Source organism: Cyanistes caeruleus, chromosome 5 (assembly GCF_971803275.1).
Source record: "Cyanistes caeruleus chromosome 5, bCyaCae1.hap1.1, whole genome shotgun sequence".
In the NCBI taxonomy this organism is placed as follows: Eukaryota; Metazoa; Chordata; class Aves; order Passeriformes; family Paridae; genus Cyanistes; species Cyanistes caeruleus.
This window is the reverse complement of record NC_141705.1, coordinates 49,412,467-49,430,887: the sequence shown is the minus strand read 5'-3', so window position 1 is coordinate 49,430,887 and position 18,421 is coordinate 49,412,467. Positions and strand designations below refer to the sequence as shown.

The following is an 18,421-nucleotide window of genomic DNA, read 5'->3' as shown; positions in this document are numbered from 1 at the left end:
TGACCTCTCTGCTAACCCATTCCTCCCTGTCCCTCACCCCTGAGATTCAGAAATAACCTTTCTGAAGATGACAACTGATTAGCTCTGAATGTGCACTTCAGTCCAATTTTTTTAATTTGATTTTGCATGTGAACTAACTTAAGTGGCAGGACAGTAGCACCCTCATGTGCAATCAGTTCTGATGGTGAACTCAGGCTTTGCCAGCAGTAGTTCTCTATTACACTGTTGAGAGAGGAAGAGCAAAGCCATAAATGAGCTTTATCATCTGCTATTTACTAGTGTCAACAAAAGTACCTGGTCTGTTAAACTCTTGCAGCCATCGTGTTCTATCATACTTTATTAAGGCACCAGTTTTCCTGAAAATTAAACAACTGTGCAATAAGGTTAAAAAGATGCTCTTCAGTAGCCAAAGAATAGTAATTAAATTTGGTTTATCTTGTTTACTGCCCTCTCTTAATCCCTATTTGCTAAGACCTAAGGAAGATAACATTTGCAGAGCCTGTGCCAGATTTCCATTCAGGTTTTTCTCATCCAAAAGATGATTAAAAACCTGAGAGGAATCAAAGACCTTGAGAATCTTCAGGAAATACTAAGAAAACAAGTGTCTGCTATTCTGCAGCTACTAAAGCATCTGCTGATCATATCTGCTCACTGTGGAAGTGCCACCTCGCCCATGCACAAGGTGTTTGTAACAGGGTGCAAGCTCTGCGTAAACCTGCTAATTCCAGAGCCTGGTGCTGTGTCTTTGCAGGGCTCACATGACCAAGTATGAGATCCTGCCCTCTGGCAGGCGCTACACTGCCAGGAGGGGAAAAGCAGCCACGCTGGCAGGGAATGAATACCCTCTCCACCAGGAAAACTCCAACATGTGCAAGAAGGTGTTTGGCGCAAAGTCCGACTCTGCCGGCAGCTGGTTTTGAGAGCGGGACCCGAGCTCCTGCTTTCCTGAATCCCTCAGTGACTCAGGCCTGCACGTACCTTACCAACGTGGAGCTTGGCCTTGCGCTGCTGCACTTAATGGGAAATTTGCCATTGATTTCAACGGGCCAGGATCAAACTCTCAGTGCGTGCACAGTGTTTACATATTAACCTATATTTAAAACTTTTGTAAAAAGGAAAAAAAAAACCCTTAGGCAAATAAATACCAATTTGGTGGCATTTCATGCACTCCCTTAAGGGTGGTGCTTGTTCTTGATTTTTACTTTTTTGTGCCAAAAAGCAAAAGTAATCCTTCCTTTTTCTTTCTTGGGGAATACAGAAGTCTGTGTTTCTGATGTGCAGGAAGAAAAATTATGATGTATAAAGAATGATTATTTGTTAATGTATTTTAAAGTATTTAGGTGTTTTAGGCCTATGACCAATCCCCATTCAAATATTCAATTTTCAAGTACAATTAACATCCAGATAAGACCATGAATTCCTGCTTAGATGGTATTGCCTGTTTACAAAAAAGGAGGTTCTATTTTACATAATTTTGAAGAATTTTGTTTGGTTTTTTAAGCAGGCAGAACTCTATTATTATTTATCTTTTGGAGTTTTTTTATTAACTGCTGTAGTTAAATACAATTGATTAACAGTATGGGGTTATGTTTCCAGAAGGACTTACAGTTGTCTTAATTCTGTTCTCACTGAAATCAATGGTATAATTTCTGTAGCTACCAGAAACAGGAGCAGAGTTAAGCCAACACTGGCTGCCCATCAAGGTTGCCTCCTAAAAATTTGTCCCCCTGTGTGTAATCAAGGCAGGTGTATTTAAAAAAACTGAGCACCCACTAAGGGAATTCTGAAAGATGAAGAAGGAAAGGGTTGTGAAAGAAATAGATTTTGGATCCACAGTTTAGCAAAGCCTATGCTGAGCCAGAACATTTTCTTCTAGGTAACTTAGGCTTGTATTTCAATGCAAAAAAGAGTAATCACTACTCAGAAAAGTCCTTAGATTAAAATTACTTATACACTTCAAGTAGTGTCTTCATAGGATCTGTGGGGAAAAAAAAAAAAAAAAAGTTTTACATTTACATCAGCATTGCAGATTAAAAAAAAATATATCCCACCCCAGCTCAGCTGATCTCTGATCCATCTGATTTAATTTTTATAGGACAAGGTGGGCAATTGCTGTTCACAAAAAACGTAAAATAAAAAGCCAAGAACAATTGTTTATTTTTAAAAAAACCCAACCCAAAAGCAGGAGGGAAAAACTCATAAATTGCCATGAAAAAAAATAAATTATCACAAGATTAGGAAAAAAAAAAAAATCCAAATTCTTTTGTGTTGTAAAAAGCCAAGAGTGCAGACACCTGCAAAAATCAAACTGTCAGTGGTATGACATAGTCTGCTTGTCTTTCCTGAAAATGCTGGCACATTTCTAGTCAAAGACTAAATAAAACAGGTAAAAATACAGTGTGAAGAAATTGTTTCCAGTCTTATTGTCTGTTACTTTCTGAGTAGGGAAAACCTCTCATTGGGGAAGGAATGCTGTTGATGAGGTAAGAGGCACCATTTTACTCAGCTTCACAATATGAAGCAATAACTTAGGTTGGCACTCACTTGTCCTGGGCTCCCTCTCTGATCAGGAGACCTCCAGCTGGATCCACCAGGGGCTGGAGGTGCCTGCCCAAACCCTCTGCCCAGAGGAGAGGTAAGACCCAGGCACTCCTCCTCAGTGTCAATTCTGCCCTCAACATCCACTCACAGTCTGCACCCTCCGTGCTGTAGGCACTGATACCTCCACTACTGTTTCAGGATCAAACTGAAGACAAGCTTTGGCATTTGTTATTTCTACTTGCTCTTTGTGTCACACAAAAAAAAAAAAAAAAAAAAAAGAGCAGAGCTACTTATTCATTCACCTAGCAAGAGGCAATCTCCTCCTGCAGTGACTTGACACCCTAAATATAGAAGGTGGACAATGAAATAGTTGCCATGACCATTTTTCTTGGAAGGAGTGGAGATAGCAACAGATGACACCCCAGCCCCACTCTGCCAGGCTTGCCTGTCAATTTATGACCCAAAATCAGAATAAAAAGGTTCTAGATAATGCAATTTATATCTGTAAGATCTTTGATACCAGTAATCCCACTGCAAGGCTTACCCCTTCTCAATTTTATCAAATTGAAGAACCAGCCTGTAAAAGGAAATTGTGGACCTCCCACAGCTTTGACACTTAAACAGAGCCCCTGAGACCCACATTGCTCCTTCAGAAGTGATACGTGTCTTCGTGGATACCCCCTGGTATGGCAGCAGATGCTTCTGAAACTATCTGACCCCAACAGCTGGACATAATGGGGATTCCAGGAGAGGTTTAGTCCAGCAGCTGGGTAATGGAAGGCCATGGCTTCCTTACTTGGGCTCCATAGCTACGGAAACAACAAAAGTAACAAACTTCTAAAAATAAGGTGAAATTAATACATTGCTCGAGCCTGAATTTGAAGGGAAAACACACTTAGGGTTACAAACAAAGCAAATTCTCTGTTTCTCAGATCAGTGGGGGCCAATCAAGATGTAAAATATGTATTTAATAATGGTGTTACATGTACTTTCAAGTAAACAGCAGTGGTATCGATTAAACAATTCATACATGAAGTTTAGAGAAGCAAACAAATGCTCGGTTGTTTCTAATTGGAAGCCACAGAAGGAGCAGTGCAATGATAATCCAGCTAAGGCTACAAAGCAACCCACTTGAATACAGACTTGGAAAGTTTCCCTTTCAGGTTTCCAGGAGTGCTAATTTTTAAAGAGTATTTTTCATCTACTCTTAAAAAAATATCCATATATATAGGGATACAGTTTGGGTTTGGCAGGGAGATTACATGTTCTCAACAGCGACAAGCCCAGGAGTCAGCAGCTCTAAAATAGGTGCCTTATTTTTTTAGGGTTTGTTTTTAGAGTTATGTTCTATGTTTGGATAGCTTGTTTAAATCTGACATGAGGGAATTATCTGCTTCTCATTTTACTTTGTCCCTGCTCCTTTTGACAATAGAGTTGCACTTTTACCATTTGGGTCTCGTCATTCCTACAAGTGATATTTTAATGACTAGGTAGAAACTTACAAGATTTTCTCCAACAATCCTTGAAAATCCCATATTCCACCTTTCAGTTTATTTAAGGTATTGTAAGAAATCCTCATACTTTCATTTCAGTGGATTTGTGTGGTGTGAGGCACTTTGTTGCTGGACAAACACTGCTTGCAGAACTGGGCCTCTTAGGGAAAGGTTAAAGTTCGTGTCTCTCAGCTTATTTACTTTTGCCCTGTCTTTTGTAGAGGTTTCAGCTTAAATTTTCCATCTCTTGTGAGAAAGTGCTGTGAAGATCTTATAACGGAGCTCCACTGAAATCAGGCTCCAGGAGCTCACCTTCAAGAAAAGTAGAGTTCCCAAATTTTCCGGTTCACAACCCCAGGTTTCTTTGCAGTTTCAGACTTCTCTGATTTTAACAAAGCAATCCAAGGCCTTTTTCCCTGCTCTACACACCCACTATTGTTTTGTGTCAGTTTTGGTCACCCTTTATCTCCTGGTAACCCAGCTTGCTCCTGTTCAGCTAAGCCGGTGTGGCTGCGCTCTTCCCAGTTTATTCCTGCCTCTTCCCCATTCTTCCTTTCAACATCTGTTCTCATTCCAATCTTAAGTCTTCTGGGGCTGCCACGTGTGTGTCTGTATGGGAATCACTGCCTTAACATCAGCAGTGAAGCCACCAAGGATATCTATTTTGGATGCAGTGCTAAGGTACAAATTCCAAAGAATCTGGAAAGAGGGGGAGGGAGAAAGTCACGAACACCAAAGGACTGTTTTACCAGTGAATTTGTGCTTCCAGCAAGGTGGGAAGGTCATGTAGCCATGTCTTGGAAGGGTAAGCAAATTCACAACAGGTGTCTTCATATTGTCCTGCTTGCAGATAAATAATGAGGTGGGAATCAGTTTTCCTTTGGGAATCAGTTTTCCTTTAAGTATCTTGGGTACATGATTTAAAGGAAAGCCCATTTTAATGTGCTCCTTACATACTGAAAACTGAGAAGTAAAAGTGTTCTTCTAAACTGCAAAAGTAATAATTTAGTTTTCAAGTCTATTTTGGGATTTTTTGGCGTTCATGCGTTTTTAAACACTTGGACCTAACGACAGAAACCTTCTCAATCTCCATGAAGAGAGAAGAACACACTAAAGCAGCAAAAGATTTTTCCTAGTAATAATTCAAGCAATAATGCTATCCACTAATAAACTCACCTTATCTTTTCTTGTATTGCAATACTGGGCAATGAAAATAACATAGGGAGCGAGCAGAAAAAAGTTATCCACCCCACCAATTGCTCTCTCTGAACACATTACAACAGACAAAAATGCAGTTCTTTGGATACCCAAACCCATACACCCGTCAAAGTTAGTTCACTGAAACTGAGGATTTCATTCTTAAATTATACTTGGGTAAAAAAAAAATAAAAAATAAGTTATGCCAACTTCCTTTTGTCCTAAGAGGAAAGGATAAAGAGAGATCAGGCCAGAAAGAGACTTTCAATGTTGGGACAAACTCAGGGAGACCCAGAGTGTGGGGTTTTTGATCTGCTCTCTTGTGAAATCCTTGCTTCTGTTGCTGTTCACATGTTGAACCAAGTAATGCCCCTGTTTTCACTTGTTCTTTACAACAGCCAAGGTAACTTTGCAAATATACAACCAAGCAGGACTGCAGGCTTGCTTGCAGTGTGTCTTTTACTGAAAAATACATTTTATTTGTCATAACATTCAAGAAAAAAAAACAAAACAAACCCCAACATAATACAAATGCCAACTCATTCAGTTACAAACTTTGGTACTTGGTGGTTTCAGACAGTCTGTTCTCACGTGGCTGTGACACACTGAAGTGTTCCCACTGTGCGATTCCCAGAGCAACTCCGCCGTCCTTCAATCCCAGGCCCACATCGTGGGATCACTTCAGGTTTCAGCTACACACTTGCCACAGTGTTGTCTCCATTGAGAGCAGCTCAGAGAGTCCATTTCTCTCCAGTTATACATCTTCTGTTTCTTAATTCTTCCTCCACAGGCAACAATCATCAACACGATGCGTTCATGGCATTTTCCCCTTTTCCTTACAGCCCATCCCTCTCTCATCAGACATACCACCCACATCCTCTTGACAATCATTATCCTTCACATTTGCACTTTTAAATATCTTTACACCGATAACTAACCCACCCCTTTAAAAATGAGAGGGAAAAGGAAGGGGTGGGGGGCAAAAAAAAAGAAATTTAAAAAAAAAGAAATAGGTGAAAAAAAAAAAAAAAAAAGCACAAGCATTTTTGAAGTATGTGTTCTCAGGTAGCCACAAGTTAATGGCAATATATAAGCATATAGGAATGACACTTTGGCCATCAACAATAAAGAATAAAGGTAGCATTGAATACAGACAAGGGGGAAAAACACCCCACACAACCCATAAATACATTTGAAATCATTCACCAATTGATTCACCAAGGGCTGAATTTGATACTGAGCGAAATCAACCCTGTTGCAAAAGACCAGAACAACATTCTGGTGCATCACTCCAGTCCCACTCAAACTCTTTTAATTGGATCCTGACCTAAAATGCATGGAGAGTTGGCTGGTGCAGCCCTCAAACCCTGAGAGCAGGGCTAGGAGGGAACTTGAGTGGCGCCCAGGATTTTGCCCTGCTTTGCACATGGGGTGAGTTTCAGCCGTAACATACTATGACTGCACTGTGAAACATATAATACTAGCAGCTTGTGAGCCCTGACATGGAGGACTTGACTCTAATCCAAGATATGTGGTTACACATCACCCCATCCACTGGAGAAATTCACCACTGGGTATACATGGAGGAGCACCATATTACCAGAGTTTTTTTCTGGTGACTTTTTGTGGCATTATCTGCTGGGTCTAGCTTGACTCAAGGCCAGAGCTCGGGTTTTGGAAAGTGAAGAACCTGGTGCTCAGGTCTGCAAGGCACTCAGCACTCTGGGATGAGTTCAGCAAAGCTTTGCATAGATGGGTGAAGGAAAAAATCCTTCCATTGAAGTCCCCAGGAATCTCTTCAGATATCTGAAGCTGGAGATGCATGTGAAGGCTTTGCTGGGTTTGCAAAGCGAAGCACCTTGCAAAACTGACCCCTTGATGCAAACAAGAAGTGTTTTTAGTAATAGACAAAATCAAGTAAACACTGTTTGACATTAGTATTGACACATTCCACTGAAGTAATCTCCCTGTAATACCAATAGCTGTTGGTATTCCTTCATTCAATTGCTTTCATCTCCACAGGCAGTGAAAAAAAAAACCCTGCAAAATTTGCCTCCAACAAACACATGTTGAAATCCTGGGCACTTGTTTTCTATGCATTTTTTTTCTTTCCTTTCAAGTACACCGGGTGAAACTGTAAACCTGAGGTTGTGTGTGCAAACCTGTATCTTGTAAACTGCAACGTGAAACTCCACTCTGAGCACCGAAACAGGAAAAGGTAGGACAGAAACATTTTGGAACAGGGATGCTAGTATTATACTGAACGTCCTGCACACGTGTGTGTCACAGGGAACCACCTACTCTGGTACCTGCACTGTCCTGCAGTCCCAAGTACTGTTCTGTTTTACACTGATACTCTAATCACAACACCTACGGACTTATCAGGCATGAGGAAGGTGGAGAAGCATTTGTCTCCTTTAAGAGGCAGTCAGCTCAAATCCCAGTGGGAAGTTAAAGCTTGTAATGCAGACTGTACAGCCGAAGAGCACAGGGGTCAGCCTTACACGATATGTGCTCTAGCTGGGCACACCAAGCTCTTTAAAAAGGGTTACAATAGTCACTGGATTTCCACAAAGATGAAAATGGGTGAGAAGATACATGAGAAAGCTGCTATCTGCACACTTGTAGGGATTTCATCCTGAGGGCAATTACACTTTGTGCCTGTAAACAAATAAATTGCATTGAAATACAATCCCACACATACGGTTAAAGACAGTTCTACCTGAGTTTTCTGTACCTTGTGAGTTACTCAGGAAAATGAAAACCCAGGGTTTATTTTAAAAATGGGAAACACTGAAACTTTCCTAACTGCAGGAAATCTTGAGAACAGGTGGAAGAAAGTCCTGCCTTTGGGCAAATGCTTAAATAAAGACTTCTGGGGTTTGTATTTAGACTTTAGAATTCTAATCTTGTTATACCTCAAGAAAGCTTTATGTTACGTAATTTAGGTTTGCTCTTACATTTATTTGCTTCCCAAAGTGCTTCACTTAAACAAAATTTTGGGCAGGGACTATTGAATTTTAGTTTTACTGTCATAATAACAATTCTCTTTTGGTGAGACAAAGTAGTTGCTGGTAACAAAATAATCAGTTTGAGCAGAGATGGACATACAAATTACAGCACTGTCAATAATCTTATAGTATATTTTCTTGTTTGAAAGGTAAATATTTTCTTAGCAAATTGTAATTGTAGCCCTCAGATAAACCTGTCAAATAGCTGAAGAAAAAACTGTAGTACTGATGCTGTAACATTGAAAAAATCCTCTCAAGGGGCAGTGTCTAGGATCATGTTCTCAATAATGTTGCAATTTAAGGAAGAATAAACTGCAGTCTTAAAGAAAAACAAATGCTGTGCTCTCCTTCAGAACCAGGATTTTAAAATATTACATTCAATTTCTGGTTTCCCAGTATTTAAACACTGTCATATTTAAGGCAACTTGTGATATTCAACACAGAACAGAGGAGCAAACAAAAAATGAAAGCAATCAAATGTGTTTTCTGACATTTACACAGTTTGTTTTGAACCATGCCAAAAAATAAACATTAAAGATAGATTTAACACTACAGCTCTTTTTAATTTGCAATTCCAAGTGAGAAGTAGAGATTACAAAAAAACACCTGATTGCAAATTGTGACTAAAACCTGTATGGAAGACCCTCGTTTACTGCAACAGGAGAGAGCAGAGGGCTTTATTTTATTTTTGAGGAGCTGCAGGGCTGCACTGGATCATCACAACACATTCCAGGGACCTGAATGAAGCTGTGTGGTGATCCACACTGGAACACTGTTGCATTTGCACCCTGCATTTTACAAACAGCTGTAGTGGCATCTCTACCATTAGCTACCAGTACAGAGGCAATGCCAAAAGCCTGGAGATCAGTACAAAAAGAACTTTGCACAAAATAATGCAGGAATTTAGTGTTGCTCACATAATTAAATGTAGGCATACTCCAAAACGGGGGGGCATTTAGGAGAAAATAAGAAACTTACATGCTTGTTTTGTATGATGAAGCAAAAAAAAATCAAGAAAACTGTAGAAGCAGTTTTTAGGATTAATGTTGAAGAGTTACCAAGTGTATTTCAAATTAAAGAAGCATAATTCTTCTTCCTTATCCCTGTAGAAAAAAAAAATAAACAAACAAAACCAGAAAAGTGTCATTAATACAATCTGAACACTCTTTACTCCTCTAGAGAAGTGCATAAGTACCTCCTTTGCTGTCGCACTATTCTTGCTCCTCATTTCCTAAGCTACTGCCAGCAATCAGACACCCAACTTTTTTTCCTGAGTTAGTTGTTGAGCAGCCCTGGTTTCTTGAGCAGAACCCATCCTTGCTGCTCAAGGTGTGGAACATGCTGGGAGCCCCACAGCTCCCAGCAGACTGGTCCTGGGGAACCCCATGGACATAGGTGGAAAGAGGGTGATGCGACTTATGCGGGATTTAAGCAATCCATCCTCTCAGTTAAAGACCTGGGCACTTTCCTTACCAACACAGCATCCAGCATGGAACACAGCAGGAAAAGGGAAACAACCCATACCCACATGCTTTAAGATCTGTGGACTTAACACTTAAATACAGGCTCAGGAAACCATCCTGGGCAGGAGGAGTCACTAAAGGCCACCACAAACTCTTATTGGAACCAAGGCTCAGCACTACTGAAATGTTTCCTAAGCAGACACAGTTTTGAACACAAGGACACGCTTTTTTACATTTGTAGACTGATTTACTAGATCAAATGATAGAGCCTGTTTGGTTCTTGGAATATTCCAGTATTTTCCATTAAAACTAGATAAATTCTTTACTAAATTATCAGCAAAGGCAACAGCAGAAGTAAATCCTATGTACTGCATATTACACTGTAAGTTGACTTCTTGACTCTAGTGATGTAGAACATATATCCTGCTGAAGAGGAAACAACTAAAACAAAGCTTAAAAGTATTAATTTATGAGCCTTTAAAAATCATTTTTATATACTATCCACACAAAATTAATTTTTAAAGGCAGCCATAGATTATGATAGCAGTTGGGAAGAAAACACAACTAATAAGTATATTTACACATGTATTCCTGTACTTATAATGTGTTTATGGTCATGGTTTAAACAGAACAATGAAAAATACCCTTCTAATATTAGCAGTATAATTTACTACAGTTGCTTTCTACTTTGCTACCTGTTCTTTTCTCATTTATTTACCTAACACGAGGCAGCAACTCCAGAGAGTAAAATGTGGGAATAGATAAAAAAGTTAAAAACACAGTTTTATTTATTATTTATGCTGGGAATGAGCTCCTGTCAGGCAGTTCACTCTCTACAGGTTGGTTCCGTCTAGGCTTAAATGCAAGTTTATTTGAACTAAAAGCATCAAGGAAGAAGTGCAGCAGGCAAGGATGATGTTGCTAAAGCTCCCCATTTACTCTGAGAGAAGATAAGAGAGAGAAGCAACCTTATGATATCACTCAGAAATATGCCCCTATTTTCCACTATTTTCTGCATATCAAAAACTGAAGAATAGTTCAGAAATGACAGCTTGGATTTTGTCAGAACACAGATTGCTGGGATCCATTTTATCCCAGTGATTATGCAGAAAAGAGCACCAGATAGAAAGGGCAGTGCTGGAAGAGCAGCAGATGTGCAGAGGATTTGGCATCAATCCACCACAGGCATCACACCATTACCAAAACCTCAAGTCACACTGGCCTCCCACAGGTGACAGAGACCAAGATGGAACAGTCCTTAACACAGTGATACAGCTTGTGAATGAAGATGTGAAAGAAACAGAGCAAAGAAGGGAAGAAGATTATATGGGAAATGCAGAAAGGAATTCAGGAGTGGAGAAAAGGATCATTCATTCAGTTCATTTTGCCTAGTAAACAAAAAAAAAAAAAAAAAAAAGAAAAAAAAGACCTGAAAGGACAGTACTTTATTTAACTCACACTCAAAGGACAAAATCTGGCTGATTTAAAATCCATTCTAGGATCTGCACAACATTGCTGCAATCAAAAAACCCTGGTCTGGTGTGAAAGCAACTAACTGGAATTTAAAAAGTCAATAACAGTTCACCCTTAGATTCACATGAAATTACATGGCTGCTCTTGTTAAGGGAAAAATACCATGCTGAGCAAACAAATGCTTTTCATTAGGAATTAAATGGCAAAAGATACAGGAAAATAATGTAAAACAAAAGAAAAAGTAGATAATAAAAGAGAGAAGAAGAATAATTACCCACAGGGACATGAAAATTCTGTAGGTGAATGAAAATAACAGGAAGAAGAAGGCTACACATGTGATTCCTCTCTGGCATATACCTAATTTTCCACTGAGAGGTAAGATACAGGAATAACCAAAGTCTAATGACAAGTTAAACACATCATGCAGCATGCAGTTAAAATTGCTTCTTTTAAGACTATCAGAACAGGTCAAGGGGAAAAAGTGCATCCATTGTCCAGCAGCAGGACACCTCCCTCAGCAGGTCTGAGACAGCCCAGAGGGGGCATCCCTGTCTGTATTGGACAGTGATCAGTCATGACCTTGGCATGGTCAAAGATTGAAAGGGTGGTAAAATTAAACTGAAGTCTGCACGCTGCTGAATGACCTGAGTATGCACATTTTTGCATCATCAGTCTTTTGGGGCAGCTCTCACACAGTTTTGCACTGCTAGAGTTCTGACACAGCACATCAAAGCAGAGCTGCTGTTTTAACTTCACCAGTGAGAAAGAGCAATTTGGTGAGAGCATCACCTGCCTCACCAGGCACTGAAGACAAGCTAAATACAAGATAACAGGATAAGCCTCTGGGAACTGAGGGGCAGGGCACACCAGGAAATATGATGTTTTTCACTTTTAAAGAGTGACACAAGAAAAGCTGGGGGTTTTTGTTTAAACAGCTACTGTTACAAATATGTCTACTGTATACCCCACCTTTTAAAAAACGTCAAGTCTCTGATCTGAAATCTAACAAATTCCTTCTGCTAGCAGTCTCAAATCAGCCTCCAAATGGAAAACAGCTACTTTTTAAACTACTTTTTGCCATTTCATCTAGGTTCTCTGACTTTACTGGCAAGATGAACTCAAGTAGCACAGCAGAGCTCAAGTTAAATTGACATGTTGTCTGAGTGACCCGTAAGGGCCAATGAAAACAACTTCATCCACAGCCAGGATAGAAGAATGGAACTTTCAAGATAAAGTAATTTCAAGAAGAGAAGTAAGTGTATAAATCACACAATAAGGTTTCATTCAATAAATAATCTACTATGCAGCAGATGATGCAAACTAAAAAAAAAATATTAAAGCAAAATAAATAACCCAAGTGCTGGAAGACAAAATTTATCCTCAAGCATGCAACTGACAAAGCTCAGCACAAACTGGTGGCAAACTTCTGACTGTTACCACTCTTCCACTCTTTCTCTTTGCCTTTTCCTATACACCAGAAAACCGACTCTGTGAGTTCTTGGAAAGCCACAGAAGATTTGTGGCAGCTCTGCCTAATACCGCAAGGGATAAAGATGAGCCATGCATTCTAATGCAAGAGACAGAAGGAGCAGTGACACCAGTCCTGAGGGCACTTCTGTAATATTTCAGGTCTTTTAAAACGAAATGTCATCGTTCTTTGGCTATTTTGCACAGGACACTGCACCATGCTGGTTTCAGAGCATGCTGTATGCCCGGTCCTGTGCCCTCCCCCTTGCTCCAGGGCGGGCACTCGGTGCCCCTGCATGCACATCCCTGAATTTGGAGGCTGGCCCTGGGTTACAGCCCCAGGTAGCTGGACACTGCCAGGACTCTGGCACTCCAAGCTCAGAGCTGCTGTGTAAAGCTGTGCTTTGCAGCAGTGCCCCAGGGAGCCCTCCTGCAGCACAGGCAGCTGTGGGCACCTCTGCCCCTGCCAGCAGCCACATGGCTCCAGGAGAGCACACCTGGGACTGCTCCACGCATCCTGCTCCCTCACCCCACTAACGAGAATGACCCAAAAGAAGGATTTGCTTCTCTCAGACCCCTCTCTCACTCTTCTTGATGTTGTGGAGAAACAGGTTCAGGGGAAAAAGAAAGGTGCTCACCTCCCCTTGGGAGAAAGAGGTGAGAAGTGAGATGAGAAAGATGTGTTGCCAAGGAGAAGGGGCTCTTTCATGGCTTGCAAGATGGGTCCAGATGATGGATCCAGAGATGCCCAACCACTGTCATTCCTGAGAGCAATGGGAGATGCCTCAGCCACGGAGCTGCACAAATACAGGCTGTGTAATGAGCAGCTACGGTGTGCTTCTCTGAAACTGCAAAAAAAAGAAGCTGCAAGGAATACTGAACTGCACCAAGTGGTGTGCCTAACCTTTCTATATTTTACGCCCTGGTGAGGGCCCCTCTGTGGACCTTCTCTCCCCAGAGGAGAAGCTGTGCCACTGCTGTCATTTGACCATTACCCCTGACCCATCACCGGTGATGCCGTGCCCGACTCACCCGCGCTCTTCACCGGTGCTCCACCACGAAGCGCATGGTGGTGCCGTCGAAGGAGGGCGGCGCGACGATCCGAGGGCCGGTGGCCGGCGCCGTGATGCTGATGACCGGCTTGGCCTCGGCTGCCCCGTGCCGCGGCGGCGGCGGGCCCTTGCTCGTGGCCACGTAGTAGGGACTCTCGGCAAAAGCCGCCTCTGGCGCGGCGGGGCTGCCGGGCTCTGGCGGGGCGCTGCCGTCGCTGCCCGTGTGGGACAGCGGGCGCTGCAGGGCCCCGGCGGGCAGCACGGCGGCGGCGGGCAGGAGCCCGGGGTACAGCATGTACGCGGCGCCGTAGGCACCGGCATTGAGGGCGAGGGGCGAGAGAGGCAGCGGGACGGGGGCGACGGCCGGCTGCTGGGGCACCGGCACCTCCACGTACTGCCCGGTCTCGGGGTCGAAGAGGCGCCGCTTGAGGGGCTGCTGCACGGGCGTGTCCACCAGGTAGTACTGCCCGGTGCTCACGTCCAGCAGCACCTTGCGCTGCGTCTGCGGGAAGGGCTCGGCCGCTGTGGCCGCGGCGGGCACGGAGGGCGAGAAGCAGAGCAGCGGCGGCGGCGCGGAGCCGGCCAGGGCGAAGGGCAGCTGCGGGCGGTACAGGGCGGCGGCCGGACCCTCGGCGGGCGGCGGGGCGGCGGCGGGGGGCTCCTCGGCGGGCGGGGGTCCGGGCGGAGGTCTGGGGCTGCCGGAGGGCTTGGCCGTGCCGAAGGGCTGCAGGCTGCACAGCGCCGCCGCCGCCGCCGCCGCCGCCGCCGACACCGCGCCGGGGCGAACGCCGCCGCCCGCCGTGGCCCCCGGGGACGGGGGGGAGCCGGGCTCGGTGGCCGCCTTCAGCGGCAGGGACAGATAGTTCCCGCAGTCGGGGCCGCGCTCCGCGTCGCCGCCGCCGCCGCCGCCGCCCGCGGGCAGCCGAGGGGAGCGCGGCGGTGCCGGGCCCCGCAGGCCGCCCTCGGAGCGGGGCTTGGCCGGCGCGGGGGCTGCGGGCCCGCCCGCCCCGCGGAGCGTCAGCAGGGCCCGGGGGGCGCCGGGGGGCTCGGAGCGGGGCGGCGGAGGGCCGCGCTGCCGCTGCCGGGCCAGGCTCTCGAAGGCGGCCGCCTTGGCCGAGACCTTGTCGGCGGCGCCGTTGGAGGGGCGGCGGGGCAGCCGCTCGCTGCTCGGGCCCTTGCCCGACGGCTCCTCCGCCTTGTCCGCCGGCGGCGGCGGGGGCGCAGCGGCAGCGGCGGAGGGTCGGGACCCGGCGCCGCGCTCCTGGCTGGCGATAAGAGACAGGACGTGGCTGTCGGTGATGGGCAGAGGGTCGCTCTTGCGCTTCCACTCGCGATTGTTGAAGCTGTAAAGCTCCTCCATGCTCCGCACCGCCGCCGTCAGCTTCTCCAGCGCGTTCTGCACCGGCGCTGACTTGCTCTCCTCCCGCGGGTCCTCCTCCGGTCCCCGGCCCCTCTCGGCGGGAGGCGGCGGGGGCTGGTGCCGCCAGGGCGCGGAGGATTTCGAGACGATCTTGAGCACAGCCGGCTGGCGAGCATCGCTCTTGTTGGGGGCGATGGTGGCCACTGGCAGCCTGCCCGAGGTGCGGTGCACCAGGACGGTGCCCTCCGCGGGGCAGGCGGGCGCCCTGCCCCCCGCCTTGGCCCCCGCCTCGCTGGGCTTGGTGCCGGCGTGGCCGACCGCCTGGCAGGTGATGACCACGGGGGAGAGCGACCGGGGGACACCGGCGATGACCAGCTGCTGCCGAGGCTTCTGCTCCGGGCCGCCTTGCTCGGAGGCGCCGCTGCCCTTGTCGCTGCTGTTGTCCCCCGAGTCAGCGCTGTAGGAGCTTTTGATGAGCTTCCGCACGTCCCGCACCTGGTGGAGGATCCCCTGGGCTTTGTACTTGCTGTCCCTCACGTCGCGCACCAGGAACTGGGGCACCTTGTCGGGGCCGTCGGCGGCCTTGAGAGGCTTGAGTGGCTGTCCCCTGCCCTCCTCCTGCGGTCGGCCTGCGATCTGCGGCGTCAGCAGCTGGGCGATGCTGAAAGCGGCGTCCCGGGGCTGCTGCAGGCTGCCCAGGCTGATCTTGATCTCGGGGGCTTTGGGCTTGGCGGCGGGGGGCGAGGAGGAGGCGGCGGCGGCGGCCGCGGCGGAGCACTTGGTCGCCCTCTTGCCGGGTTCCTTCTCCCGAGGGGTGTGCTGAATGGCGGGGACGAACAGGCGGGACATCTTGGTGGACTTGCCGGCAGAGATCTCACCCAGGTCGGCTCGCCAGTCGTGCTTGGGAGAGAGTTTCAGCTTACCGACGGGCGCCCTCTCCTCCTTCCTTTCCGCCTCCCGCTCCTTCCAGGACCTGAAGGCGCTGTTCTGGCTGCGGAGGAAGGTGGCCTTGATGGCCTCCGAGGCGCTGCGCTTCACCTCGCACAGCTCCTCTGACAGCGCCCGGTCCAGGCTGCGGTTCCCCTCGCGGGGCGTCGACGCCTTGGAGGCCGGAGAGCGGCCCCCGCCGGCCTCGCCCGCATCCTCCGCCGGCGGCGCGGTGCAGTCCGAGCCGCCCTCCGAGTGCCGGGAGTTCTGCCGCTGCACGCCGCCCTCCCGCTGCCGCTCCCGGCCGCCGCTGCCGCCGCTGGGCTCCGGCTCCCGGCCCGCGCCCGGCCCGCTGTAGGAGGTGTCGGTGATCTCGCCCCGCTCCATTTTGAACTCGTGCTCCAGCTGCATCTTCTTGGAGATGACGTTTTTGAGGAGGCTGGAGGCGAACCTGGACTTCTTGCTGGGCCCCTTCCCGCCGCCCTCCGCCGCCGGCGGCTCCCCGGCCTCGGCGGCATCGCCGAGCTCCAGCAGGGTCACCACCCGGGAGCCCGCCCGCAGCCGCCGCGGCGTTTCCACGTGGGCGATCTCCCCGTCGAGCTTGCTGACCACGAACTCGAGGGCTTTGGTCTGCGAGCGGCCGGAGCGCAGCAGGCTGGGCTCGGCTCTCGGCCCCAGACTGCCGCACTTGAGGTCCAGGTAGGTGGACCAGCGGTTGATGCCCAGGGCACTGTCGGACAGGGAGGCGGTGGAGGCGCGGGAGCCGGGGCGCAGGGTGTCGAAATAGGGGTACGCCAGGCTGCGGAAAGCCCTGGCCGTAAGGTTTCGCACCTCTTTGTCGGCATCGTCCAGCTCGCTGACGGCGCTGGAGGCGCCGCTCGAGTGCTCCCCCGCCCTGGCGGCCCCGCACCGCGTCTGCAGCCGCGCGGGCACCGCCGTGAACTTTTTCGCGTGGTCGCGGACCGCATCCTGTTTTAAACTCGCACTGCGGTCGGGAGCCGCGGCGACACGGAGACTCATGTCGCTTTCATGCTTGGCAGCGTAAACAGTGTTTTGCTTTCCGTGCACGTTGCTAGACTCATTTATAGCCCGGGAAGCGGCTTTGATTGATAGGAGAAGCTGGGCGGCCGGGCTCCCGCCGGGGCGGCCGGGCTGCTTGGACCGGCTTTCCCCCGAGCTGGCGCGCTTGTCCCCGCCGGGGGTGTCGTGTTCGGAGGTAAGGCTGACGATCTCGGTGCTGCTGGTGTTGTCGATGCTGTCCGTCTGGTTGTTGGGGTCGCTGGTGGTCGTGCTAAGGTAGCAGCTATTCTCCTCCTCCTCCGTCAGCGTGTCCCCCGGGGTCTCGTCGCTCCCGAAGGAGGCGTAGTCAACGAAGGAGTAGATCACGTTGTTATCCTCGAAGTCCCAGCGGGCGGCCAGCCCCGCGTCGAAGTCCATGTCGTGGTCCACCTCGCTGAGCTGGATCTCCTGCGTGCTGATATAGTGCGCCTCGTCGCGGCCGCCGCCGGGAGGGGTGCCCGAGGGGGCGCCGGGGGGAGTCGCCTTGCGCCCCGCGACCTCATCCTCCACTTCGCTTTCGTAGCCGAAGGAGGACGAGGAGGTTTTGCCCTCCGTCGACACCGGGTCGCCCATCGCGGGAAAGCCGTCCGCCTTGGTCACGGGCGAAGGGCAGGAGGAGGAGGAAGACTCCGGGCAGCCCCCCGCCTCCGGCGTCCCGCCGCTCCCCGCCGCTTCCACGGGGCCGGGGCCGGCGTTGTCAGCGCCGCATTCCGCCGCCGCCGGGGAAGGAGGGCGATCCCGCCCGCGGTCCAAGGATGCTTCCTCCTTCCCGCTTCCTCCCCCCGGGGCTCCGCCGCTCGCCGAGTCGCCATCCCCGGTCCCACCGGCTCCGCTGTCCGGTGCGGGACCGGCCGCTCCCTCCGCGCCGCCCGCCGGGGCCAGTTCGGGCTTCTGGCGGCTCTCCTCCGGCTCTTGCGGCGAGCCGCGGATCTCCACGTACGCCGCCTCCTCCTCCTCCTGGACGGGCGCCCCCGGGCCGGGGCTCGGGCTCGGGCTTGTGCTCGGGTCCCGCTCGGCCGCCGCGCCCTCCGGGCCGGCTCGGGGGCTGGCGGGCCGCTGGCCGGGCGCGTCCATGCCGGGGCCGTCGGGGCGCGGCAGTGGCCCGCGGGGGCGGGCAGGCACGTGCCGGCCGGGACGGGGGGGCCGCCCACGCCCTGCCCTCCCTTCTCCTCCCTGCCCTCCCCTCCCCTCCTCTCTCGTCCCCTCCTCCGCCCGGCGCGCCGGCTCCCGGCCCGGGCGGGCATCGCCGCCGGGGGGCGGAGGGGTCGGGCCGGGCTCGGCTCCCCCCGCAGCCTCCGCGGCGCAGGGCAGGCGGTCCGGCCGCCCCGGGGGAGCTGGCCCTGCGCATCCCGGCACGGGCCCGGGTCCCACGGGTTTT

At 49.4% G+C, this 18,421-nt stretch overlaps 2 protein-coding genes across 3 annotated transcripts in view; one reads left to right on the top strand and one right to left on the bottom strand.

Moving 5' to 3' along the window:
- MTTP (microsomal triglyceride transfer protein) overlaps positions 1–2,408 on the top strand; it is a 30,720-nt gene extending 28,312 nt beyond the window's left edge. The window contains exon 21 of the mRNA XM_086888403.1: positions 752–2,408. Within this exon, the coding sequence (XP_086744529.1) occupies positions 752–920 (169 nt within the window). The 3' untranslated portion in view covers positions 921–2,408. The remainder of the gene's footprint in view (positions 1–751) is intronic.
- Positions 2,409–5,665: 3,257 nt separating this feature from the next.
- On the bottom strand, positions 5,666–18,117 carry C5H4orf54 (chromosome 5 C4orf54 homolog). Of its 2 annotated transcripts, XR_015286701.1 has the most exons (3): positions 13,678–18,117; positions 9,221–9,345; positions 5,666–7,892 (listed from the first exon to the last, which is right to left on the bottom strand). XR_015286701.1 is itself a non-coding variant. In XM_086888402.1 (2 exons), exon 1 carries the CDS (start codon positions 18,115–18,117, stop codon positions 13,687–13,689), a length of 4,431 nt encoding a protein of 1,476 aa, XP_086744528.1. In that variant the 3' UTR covers positions 5,666–9,345; positions 13,678–13,686. The 2 variants fall into 2 exon arrangements, 1 of the variants encoding a protein (XP_086744528.1); XM_086888402.1 differs by having other exon boundaries at positions 5,666–9,345.
- Positions 18,118–18,421: the final 304 nt, after the last annotated feature.

Coding starts and splice junctions, on each gene's coding strand:
- C5H4orf54 (XM_086888402.1), bottom strand. CDS start 18,117: ATGGACGCGCCCGGCCAGCGGCCCGCCAGCCCCCGAGCCGGCCCGGAG.